This window comes from Aquarana catesbeiana, linkage group LG03 (assembly GCF_042186555.1).
Source record: "Aquarana catesbeiana isolate 2022-GZ linkage group LG03, ASM4218655v1, whole genome shotgun sequence".
NCBI lineage: Eukaryota > Metazoa > Chordata > Amphibia > Anura > Ranidae > Aquarana > Aquarana catesbeiana.
The window spans coordinates 495,095,529-495,107,766 of NC_133326.1; the positions used below are offsets into that span (position 1 = coordinate 495,095,529).

General features: G+C 42.7%; 1 protein-coding gene across 1 annotated transcript in view; it reads right to left on the minus strand.

Annotated features, from left to right (window-relative positions):
- FLT4 (fms related receptor tyrosine kinase 4) overlaps nt 1–12,238 on the minus strand; it is a 380,521-nt gene that overhangs the window by 74,868 nt on the left and 293,415 nt on the right. Inside the window, exon 19 of the mRNA XM_073621068.1 lies at nt 11,339–11,452. Coding sequence (XP_073477169.1) covers nt 11,339–11,452 — 114 coding nt within the window. The remainder of the gene's footprint in view (nt 1–11,338; nt 11,453–12,238) is intronic.

A 12,238-nucleotide genomic window follows, 5' to 3' on the forward strand; every position in this document is an offset into this window, starting at 1 on the left:
AAAAGCACATCCCCTATATAACTCCTCCCACTCCCAGCTAGTCTCAGTTTTGTACCAAGCAATAAGGACACAAAAGAACAGAGGGGTGGGACTGTGTTCTATGAAACAGATTTCACTAGTAAGATTCAAAATCATATTTTCTTAATCGTACAGTATGGGACACAGACAGGGTGATTTACTAAAGGTAAATAGACTGTGCACTCTGCAAGAGCAGTTGCTCTAGAGCTTAGTAAAGGAGCAGAAGCTTTGCTGGCTTCCGTTATCCAATCATTGTTATTTTCTTTGCAAGTGATTGGGTATTCTTTGCAAAATAAAGCATTACCTCAGTTACTAAGCTCTGGAGCAACTGAACTTGCAGAGTACAACTGCACTTTTCAAAGTGTACAGTCTGGGGTTGATTTACTAAAGGCAAACAGAGTCTTTAGTATTTTCCATGGGATGTCTAAAAGTAGTCCAACTGAGGGCTGGGCAACACAGCAAACAACACCAAAAGGACCACATAACAAACAGGTCATGACCCCCTGTGATCTTCTTGATATGCTTATACAAGGAGGGCCAAACAGTCATTCACCTTCACAGGGTAGCCATTCAAGACATTTCTTACATCAGGCAGGGGATCCGACTAGGGCTAATTGTCTGAACAGAGGGTACTGGGGCCCTATGGAGTTAAACTACCACCCCTTGGAGCCATGGGCTGAGTCTGAGCTAGTGAGGCCATCAAGCCAAGTCCTTCTCTTGTCCTTCAGATCCACCATGTACGGTACAAAGTGTCCCCAGAGGGGCACTTACAGCCTTCGCTGCTGTGGAGAGGGAGGGAAAGGCCTCTAGTGCCAAGTACTGTGGGCTGCTAATGGCCAGGTAGTATAGCTGATTGCTGTGCTGTGCCAGGTATGGTGAATCGGGAGATAAAATAGATAGACAAGCAAAGATACCTATTTATCGCTGTGTTTGTTTGATCTCACTGTCCTCTATATTAAAGCATACACCATAAAAAGCCAGAAAAATGTCCAAGTAGTACCCAGTGCCCTCAGCAACATTACAGGCCATCCCCATTTTCTACCTCTCAGCTCTCTTCTAAACAGCGGTGGCCGCTCCAATGCGCCCGGCCCCGACCTCCATGAGTGGTGGTCCTCAGGCTCTAATTGGCTTCAAAAAGGTTGGGCTCGGGCACACCCACTTGTGTGACATTAGTAAATCAATATTCACTATTGTCTTCGTGCTTGACCAGATTGGCCTGAAGGAGGGGTTATATTTGTCTGCTGCCCCCCTCCCTAAAAAATGGAGCTCCAGCCACCACTGCTTCTAAATAAATGTTTTTGTCACTGTCTCTAGACCCATCAGAGATTGGGCTTTAGAGCTGAATGCCAAGCTAACAGCTAAATACACAAATTAAAAGCATGTACAAAAATAAAATACCTGCCAAAAGTTTTGTATTTCTGTCAATCCAGTTCTTAGATTTACATGGCTCTGCCACACAGCAGTGACCTGTCTGGCAGGGCAGGAGACCTAATCAGTTTCTGCTGCTGTTCGGGTAGTTTTATAGATCTCATCCCCACCCCCAGCCTGTGATAGGATAGTGAAGGGGGAAACAGCACACTAATGAGCTCATTTCTCTGTCACTATGCTCCCCCCCTCCTATGGGCATGCTTCTTGCAATGCAGCACAACTGATTGGGTAAAAAATACCAACATTTTTGAAAAAAAAAAAAGTTTTTCTCAGTTTCTGTCATAAAATTTTGTTTTCCCCTTCACTGATGGGCACTAATGAGGCGGCATTGATGGGCACTGATAAGGCGGCACTGATATGTAGAATTGATGGGCACTGATATGCAGCACTGATGGGCACCAATAGGCGGCACTGATAGGCAGCACTAATGGGCACTGATATGTGGCACTGATGGGCACCGACAGGTGACACCGATTGGCACTGATAGGTGTTACTGATTGGCACTGACAGGTGGCACTGACAGTTGGCACTGATGGGCAGCACTGATGATGAGGTACTGATGTGTTACTGACAGGTGTTACTGCTGGGCACTGATTGGCACTGTAATGGGCACTGATTGGCACTGTGGTGGGCTCTGATTGGCACTGGTGGGCACTGATTGGCACTGTGGTGGGCACTGGCAGTTTTTTATTATGGGGACACTGCTGGGCACTTATTGGCAATCATCTGATTCAGTTAGAACACACACTAAGGAGCACAATTAACCTTTTCATCGCTCCTTAGTGTTAACCCCTTCACTGCCAGTGACATTTTTAAAGTAATCAATGCATTTTTATAGCACTGATCGCTGTATTAATGCCAATGGTCCCAAAAATGTGTCAAAAGTGTCCGATGTGTCCGCCATAATGTCGCAGTCACGATAAAAATCGCAGCTCGCCGCCATTACTAGTAAATAAATAAAATAATAATAAAAATGCTATAAATCTATCCCCTATTTTGTAGACGCTATAACTTTTGCTCAAACCAATCAATATACGCTTATTGTAATTTTTATTACCAAAAAGATGTAGAAGAATACATATCAGCCTAAACTGAGAAAAAATTAGCTTTTTTTAAAAAAAAATGGGGATATTTATTATAGCAAAAAGTACAAAATATAGGTTTTTTTTCAAAATTGTCGCTCTTTTTTTGTTTATAGCGCAAAAAATAAAAACCGCAGAGATGATCAAATACCACCAAAAGAAAGTTCTATTTGTGGGAAAAAAAGGACGTCAATTTTGTTTGGGTACAACGCCGCACGACCGCGCAATAGTCAGTTAAAGCGACGCAGTGCCGAATCGCAAAAAGTGCTCTGGTCGGGAAGGGGGTAAAATCTTCCGGGGCTGAAGCGGTTAATGAGATAATCTGTATTTCTGCATGTGTCTATTAAATCATTAAAACGTCTCAACTGATGTATTAGTGAACAGTTATGGGGTAGATTTAAGAGCCAATAAACAACGGAACACCTGTGTAATTTAACACAACGAAACATTGACAGTGAGAGGAATAAACAATATTTCACTTTGCAGCCTTGCAATTCAAACCAATTTGCCAGACCATGATGTATTTTATCTGTGTTATCTGAAGAATTCCCAGAATGTTGCTTCTGTGAACACGCAATAAATCTGACTGCAAATTGGAGCTGGCATACAGATATGTCAGTCTGTCATTTTAAATCAATGGGTGCCACATTCTGAGCTAAGGTCAAGCAGCTATTTGAAAATTTGTATAGCAGGATAAAGGAATGTGGAAATAAGTCTAGTGACATGCATAGTGGAGAATTTAAGTAAAAATCTGGAAAACTAATAATATAACCTTGAACTTCATTTGTTTGTGTTTTGATGCGTTACTAGGAAGGTAAATCTCAGTATCTAGCATTTAAAACTATGCAAAAACCTATATTATAGTGTTTTGTACATACTGAACAAATGAACCACACCACCCATACCAGTCTAAAAAAATGCAAAACCTGCCTGAAGCAGGTCAGAAGGGGGTCAATAGCACCTGTCTTCTCAAACTCTTGTGAAAATGAAGCCATCGACACAAGCCCAAGGCCCGCCGACATAGACTCTTTCATATATCTCCCCAAGACTTAATTGACAAGATTCCTGATGCAAATACATATTAAGCATTAAAGAGAAAGTAAACCCTGATGGGTTTTACTTCCTCTTTTTCCCTTGCAAAGTAAAAGCATAATAGGCTAGTATGCATCGCATACTAGCTTATTATGTTGCACTCACCTGCAGAGGAAGCCCGCAATGTCACCGCTGTCCCTGCTAAGTGTGGAAACATCCATCTTCACCCCTCTTCCTTCCGGGGCCGCGGACTGGCTGGAGTCGCACACCGTCACTCTTGCGTGGGAGCGCAGGGAGCCGGGAGTGCGTGGGAACCACCATTCATGGCACAAGCCCTTTAGAAATGACACAATCGTGCCCTTTCTTCAGTGCGCATGCAACGATGACATCAGTGCAAGCGTATATGGTAAGTATCTCCTAAACCGTACAGATTTAGGAGATATTTCCAGTACCTACAAGTAAGCCTTAATATAAGCTTACCTGTAATTAAAAGTGGTTGTACAGGGTTTACAACCACTTTAAGATGTAGGGTCTGGATGAGCTTTCAATAGGGATCATGCACACAGGTTTTAAGTAAAAACTTGTCTGTACTGTATCTGAACTCATATGGACATACCCCAAATTTACTGAGATGCAATCCTCTGTTTAGGCATACCTCCCAACTTTTTGAAATGGGAACGAGGGACAGTTGTCCCTATACTCTTGAGGAAGTCATGTGACCGTGATGATATGTGTGGAGTGAGTGGAGCCAGGTGACGCTGCTGAAACCAGAAGTAATGCAGGAGCCTTTGAGCCATGCTGTCAGTTTAAGAAATTTAATATATTTTACTGCAATGTAGGTTACTACATTTTTAAATTTATTTTTATAATGAAATACTGCACTGTGAGGATACCTTTTCTTGCATGAGCCACTATAAGAAAAAGAAAGCACAAATTTAAAGAGCCATAAACATTATTGCCAACAGAGGGTTGAAACGCCAGGAGAGAGAAAAAGAGATGGAAGAGGACAGAGTAGTCTAAGATTGCTCACCCCAGCATAGGGGACTGCGTGATTTGACCGAGAGGTCATAAGTCAAGGTGAGTGCATAGTTTGGAAGGTGGTTGGGAATCACTGAATCACCAGCACTTTTTATTTGGATCCTTTTGCTGTGGAGTCACTTAATAAATGCAAGCACTAGCACCTGTCATCTGGATCAGTTTGTTGAGAACCACTAAATGAGCTGCACTATATGGTTTTGAAAGGTTAAGGACTTTTTTGAAGGATTATGTTTTATTCCTTTTGCATTGAAAATTTTGTTTGGAGGAAGTTATACATGCAAAAGCACTTTGATATGCAAGTCATGGTATAAAGTTTCTATGTTAATGGTATGTGTAGACAGGGCTTTCCAGGGGCCCCCTTCTCTATACTGTAACCACCCCAAAGCCCACGCAGACCCATCCTGTTTGCTCCTCTGTGTAGGCATGGCAAGTTCAACACCCCAGTACGCCATCACTCTGGTCCACTACAGCATTGACACCTTGATTTGTAACTTATCGTGCAAGGCCTTGTATTCCTCTTATGATTACAGGTTAAGGCTCTGAAACTCCTACTGAGCACCTAGGGCCCATGAAGTATGGGGGCTCAGGTCACCTGACTTGTGTTCTTCAAGGGGTCCTATCTTCAATGCCAGGAGGATGGCCTATTCCTTTAACCACCACCAACTTCCGACCTGACTAAGTTTACCCCTTTCTTTGTATTCAGGATCCCGATTACCCACACCAGTGTAGTAAGTTATGAGGCAACACCAGTCCAGCTGCCAAACTGTGTATAGACCCACTTAACCTGCTATCACTCAGGTATTCAGGCATCCTCTTTGAACAACACCAGCCAATAGCTAAGTCCATCTCTTTAACCTAAACTTAAAAAAAAAAATGTACAGTGAGGGAAATAAAGTATTTGACCCCCTGCTGATTTTGTACGTTTGCCCACTGACAAAGAAATGATCAGTCTATAATTTTAATGATAGGTTTATTTTAACAGTGAGAGACACAATAACAACAAAAAAATCTAGAAAAACGCATTTCAAAAAAGTTATAAATTGATTTGCATTTTAATGAGTGAAATATGTATTTGATCCCCTGTCAATCAGCAAGATTTCTGGCTTCCAGGTGTCTTCTATATACGTAACAAGCTGAGATTAGGAGCACTCTCTTAAAGGGAGTACTCCTAATCTCAGCTTGTTATCTGTGTCCACAGAAGCATTCAATCAATCAGATTCCAATCTCTCCACCATGGCCAAGACCAAACAACTGTCCCAGGATGTCAGGGACAAGATTGTAGACCTACACAAGGCTGGAATGGGCTACAAGACCATCGCCAAGCAGCTTGGTGAAAGGGTGACAACAATTGGTGCGATTATTCGCAAATGGAAGAAACACAAAAACATTGTCAATCTCCCTCAGTCTGGGGCTCCATGCAATCTCTCACTTCGTGGAGTTTTAATGAACATGAGAACGGTAAGGAATCAACCCAGAACTAAACAGGAGAATCTTGTCAATGATCTAAAGGCAGCTGGGACCATAGTCACCAAGAAAACAACTTGTAACACACTTCGCTGTGAAGGATTGAAATCCTGCAGTGCCCACAAGTTCCCTGGCTCAAGAAAGCACATGTACAGACCCGTCTGAAGTTTGCTAATGAACATCTGAATGATTCAGAGGAGAACTGGGTGAAAGTATTGTGGTCAGATGAGACCAAAATCAAGCTTTTTGGCATCAACTCAACTCGCCGTGTTTGGAAGAGGATGAATGCTGCCTATGACCCCAAGAACACCATCCCCACCGTCAAACATGGAGGTGGAAACATTATGCTTTAGGGATGTTTTTCTGCTAAGGGGACAGGACAACTTTGCCACATTAAAGGGACGAGGGGACCATGTACTGTCAAATCTTTGGTGAGAACCTCCTTCCCTCAGCCAGGGCAATGAAAATGAATATTCCAGCATGACAGTGACCCAAAACACATGGCCATGGCAACAAAGGAGTGGCTCAAGAAGAAGCACATTAAGGTCCTGGAGTGGCCTAGCCAGTCTCCAGACCTTAATCCTATAGAAAATATGTGGAGAGAGCTGAAGGTTCGAGTTACCAAAAGTCAACCCCCCGAAACCTTTATGACTTGGAGAGGATCTGCAAAGAGGAATGGCACAAAATTCCTCCTGAGATGTGTGCAAACCTGATGGCCAAATACAAGAAACATCTGACCTCTGTGATTGCCAACAAGGGTTTTGCCACCAAGTACTAAGTCATGTTTTGCAAAGGGGTAAAATACTTATTACACTCATTAAAATGCAAATCAATTTATAACATTTTTAAACGTTTTTCTAGATTTTTATGTTTTATTCTGTCTCTCACTGTAAAATAAACCTACCATTAAAATTATAAACAAAGAGTAGCAGTTATATAATGGGAAAAGTAGCTGCTCCATCCCTAATAGACTATTGGAAAAATATCTTTCCAATACTATTAAAATTATAGACTGATCATTTCTTTGTCAATGGGTAAACAAACAAAATCAGCAGGGGATCAAATACTTTTTTACCCCACTGTAATTGTTTTGCACAGTGCGGCCCGGAATCGCTCCAGGCTCCTTCTCTTCTCAGTGGGCCACCATAGGAAGCCCCTTCCTTATGGGGGCACATCTGTGGGCTTACTCTCATGTTGGACTGTGTGCATATATAAACACACACAGCGCACCTCAGCTCCACCCAATGCACACTGATCACCGGATTTGATTGATAGCAGCAGGAGCCCATGGAGGTGAGAGAGAGAGAAACCAATGTCACTGCAGATGAGCACAGCGCTGGATCGAGATGGGACTCAGGTAAGAGTCGGGGGGTATGAGGAAGTGATACGTGCACTGGAACATTTTTTACCTTAATGCAGGGAATGCATCAAGGTAAAACATGATCTGCATTAGAACCACTTCAATACCAATTCCAAGTCAGTACAACTTTTTTTTATTTTAATTTGGGAAACTCTACCAAAAGAGCAAAGATTAGACATCACTTCCTAGGAGAGATAAGGTAGCTGAGTTAACCCTTTCCTACAGGCACAGGCACCACTGGCTACACATTATTGATACTGACACGTCAGTCCTGAGCAGCGGCGACAGACGATAGGGTCCCTGGACACATGTAAATGCTAACATGGACAACATGTTCCCAGCATTCAATACAGTCCATACACAGGACTATGGATGCAGGTTTTTCTGTTTTTTATGTAGTAGTAGTTCTAGAATATGGAGCTGTGCACTGCTGTGTTTATGGGCCCATACCATATCGTACAGCTTTCTTTAAATGCTTAAAAATTTGACACATTGTGCATCTGAACGCAACATATTTGCGTACAATAGATACCTCTTGTCTTCAAAGTAAAACCACTTTCTGCTGATAGGTAGCTGATATTGCAGTGTGTATATTCCTACTAGAAGAATATGTTTCCTCCAATGTAGGCTGCATAAGGAAAGAGAAAGAATGTAATTCTTTAAACTATATCCTTGGCTTTGGCAGCCATTTTGGAGAGTGCAATTTCCCTACTGTATAACTGACAGGGAGGAGTGGCAATTACTGTATATATGGTAATATATTATACAAAAGTGTGCGTCAGCTCAGAGCTCACAGCAATATTAGAGGGACTTCTGCATTTCAAATGGTGGAATCAGCAGGTAGTCATGTCGCCCTGTGTACGGTAGTAGGGTCAAGTGTAACTCAGACAATATAACAGTCATAATGATGGAACAAGACTTGACAAACCTTGTAAAATGCTCAAATAGCCCTTTAAATATGGAATTCTAATTGGTTAACAAATTCATCCCTGAAACAGCTGAAAAGGGTTATCTGAGGTGAATGACTTGCAGAACACACTGTACTTATACTCATAGCTCATTAAAATGAATGCTGGTACCAAAGATATAAAAATACCATTTCTTTTTTTTAAGGAAAAAAATCCAAGGAATTCCATTAGGTATGTGAAAATAACAGATATCTGGTTCTGGCTAAAAGCTCATAACAGCTAAAGCGTTTATATACACTCGTCATCTATAAATTATTTAGATTTGTTGGTAAATGTTCCTAATGTAACACTTCCTCAATAATGTGCAAGAAATCAGTAATGCACACACAGGATTAGCAAAGGTATTACTTTTATTATTTATATTATTATTTATATTATTAAGGTGCATTTTAGGTCAAAACATTTTTCTAGTTTTGGATAGAGTGGATAAAATGTTTAGAACCCCAATCAGGTTTTTACTGATACCTGTGACTCTGTTAGCAAGGTTTTTCCTCACTTCCTGTCCTGCTGACAACATTTTATCAGGCAGGACGTAAGGGGACCTTCTTAACAACAACAATATTCTATTCAAATCTAGAAAAAAAAAAGGTTAGTCCCACCCCCCACAGTTAGAACACACCCAGGGAACACAGTTAACCCCTTGATCGCCCCTCTAGTGATAACCCCTTCCCTGCCAGTGACATATCTACAGTAATCAGTGCATTTTTATAGCACCGATTGCTGTATAAATGTCACTGGTCCCAAAAATGTGTCAAAAGTGTCCACCACAATATCGCAGTCCCGATAAAAATCACTGATCACTGCCATTACTAGTAAAAAAAAAATAATAATAAAAATGCCATAAATCTATCCACTATTTTGTAGACGCTATAACTTTTGCGCAAACCAATCAATATACGCTTATTGCTAATTTTTTTTTTTTACCAAAAATATGTAGAAGAATACATAACGGGCCTAAACTGAGGAAAACATTTGTTTTTTTTTTTTAAATTTGGGATATTTATTATAGCAAAAAGTAAAAGATATTGTGTTTTTTTCAAAATTGTCGCTTTTCTTTTGTTTATAGCGCAAAAAATAAAAACCGCAGAGGTGATCAACTACCACCAAAAGATAGCTCCATTTGTGGGAAATGAAGGATGTAAATTTTGTTTGGGTACAGCGTTGCACGACTGCACAATTGTGAGTTAAAGCTACGCAGTGCCATATCGCAAAAAATGGCCTGGTCAGGAAGGGGGTAAATTCTTCCGGGGCTGAAGTAGTTAAAGCTGAAGATGAACCTTTCTGCTTTCATTACATACCTTATTTTACACCCACTGACATCATCACTATGTTTCTGTGCTTTTCTATGCAATGCAGGCAGGTCATTGCTGGTGGGTTGGGCTGGCAGGATGCTGTATATAACGTCTTAAAAAAACAACACAGTACCCTGGCTCGGTACTCCTCTTAAAAGGCCTCATTGTATCACCCCTGATGCAAGCAGTGGGCTGGCTCTTGGGAAAAGTTATGTAAATATTAAAAAGCCTTTATAGGTGTGTTCCAGTCTGGAGGAATGGGTGTTCCTAGGCAGGTTGCATTTACATGTAAACTGTATTAGGTAATGCCCACATGTGTTGCTGAGCTGCTTTATTTCATTCAGGCTGAGGAGGAAAGCTCTAGATCAGTGGTTCTCAACCTCAGTCCTCAAGTACTCCCAACAGGACATGTTTTGGGAATTTCTCTTAGAAAAATAGCTGTCCAAAATACCAATCCATTGACTCTGATTTAAAGCACCTGTGCAAGATAAAGGAAAGCCTGCAAACATGGCCTGCTGGGGGTACTTGAGGACCGAGGTTGAGAACCACTGCTCTAGATGATGCTGAAAGTCCTCCAGCCAGGGAATGGGGCAGGATCTTACTTTCTGCAGCTTCTAATGCACACTGTGATAAGCTCACAGTGCAAAGTGAATTCAGAGTTAGGCTCCTTTCACACTGAGGCGCTTTGCAGGCGCTAAAGTGCTAAAAATAGCGCCTGCAAAGCGCCGCTGAAAGAGCCGCTCAATGCAATCCAATGTGGAAGCCCCGAGGGCTTTCACACTGGAGCGGTGCAATTTCAGTGTGGTCTAAAAAGTCCTCCAAGCCGCATCTTTGGAGCGCTGTAGGAGCAGTGTATTTACCACTCCTAAAGCGCCCCTTCCCATTGAAAACAATGGGGGAGCGCTCCAAACCTGCCTGCAAATCGCCGATGCAGCAGCGCTTTGCGGGCGGTTTTAACACTGAAGCGGTGCGCTGGCAGGACGCTGAAAAAAGTCCTGCTAGCAGCATCTTAGGAGCGGTGTATACACCACTCCTTCACCACTCCTGCCCATTGAAATCAACGGGGCAGCACGGCTATACCGCCGGCATAGCGCTGCTGCAGCGGCGGTTCTAACCCTTTTTCGGCCGCTAGCGGGGGTAAAAGCCGCCCCGCTTGCACCGCTAAAACGACGGTAAAGTGGCGCTATATTTAGCGCCGCTGTACCGCCAACGCCCGCACGCCTCCATGTGAAAGTAGCTTAAGCAATTATAAGAGGGGAGCCTGTACAACTGTGAAAGGCCGAAAGAAAAGCTGGAGTTCAGCTTTAAATTAAACGAGGTCTGTAGTGTCACAGCAATGCTAAAAGCAACAGGCTCAATGCCAGGTCTTTTTTCCACAAGTGAATATTTATCTAAAGATTTAGCCATTTATGTAAAAAAAATACTTTAGACGTAAAGTAAATATAACAAGGGGAGCATTTTTCCTTTTTATAAAATGTTAAAAAACCAGTCTCTTCAGCATTTGGCTATTTTTTTAACAGATGTTTGGATATAATTTATTATTGTATAATCTGCAATACAAGCATGTCTTTAGGAGTGGTAAAACCTAAATAATTTGATGAATCATAAAAAGTCACTTTGGTGATAGGGAAATGTGTGTTCTTTACAATCACTCACCATTGGATTTCGTGCAGGCTCCCAGTAAATTCACAACATTTAGGTGGTTTCCAATGTGGATGAGAATCTTCAATTCTGACATCAAAGCTTTGTGCTCACTAGCAGTGGCTCCCTCTGAAAAAAAAAAAAAAAGAAAAGAAAAAAGAAAATTAATGTTTAGTATTAGACCAGAATGAACAAATAATGAATAACAAATAATTATGGCAAAAATGAAAGGCAAAAAGAATTGTGAATGTGATACCTATTAGCAGTGGTGTATTTTGGTTTTGTGCTGCCCTAGGCCAGACTAAAATCGGACAACCCCCCATCTGAATTTGCCACACCGCTTCCTGTTTAAGTCCCACCCCTTCATCTGTAAACTCCACCCCTTCCTCTGTAGGCTCCACCTCTTGCTATTAGAGCTCCATCCCAGGAGATGGTCAGAGACTGCAGACATGATACAGGAGAAGGTTAGAGGCTGGGGACATGATCAGAGACTGCAGACATGGTCAGGGGCTGCGGACACGGTCAGGTGCTGCAGACACAGTCAGGGGCTATGGACACGGTCAGATGCTGCGGACGCGGTCAGGGGCTGTGGACCTGGTCAGGGGCTGCGGACATGGTCAGGGGCTGCGGACATGGTCAGGGGCTGTGGATACGGTCAGGTGCTGCGGACACGGTCAGGGGCTGTGGACACAGTCTGGTGCTGCGGAGTCGGTCTGGGGCTGCGGCAACGGTCAGGTGCTGCGGACACGGTCAGGGGCTGCGGACACGGTCAGGTGTTGCGGACACGGTCAGGTGCTGCAGACATGGTCTGGTGCTGCGGACACGGTGTGGTGCTGCGGACAAGGTCAGGTGCTGCGGACATGGTCTGGTGCTGCGGACATGGTCTGGTGCTGCGGACATGGTCTGGTGCTGTGG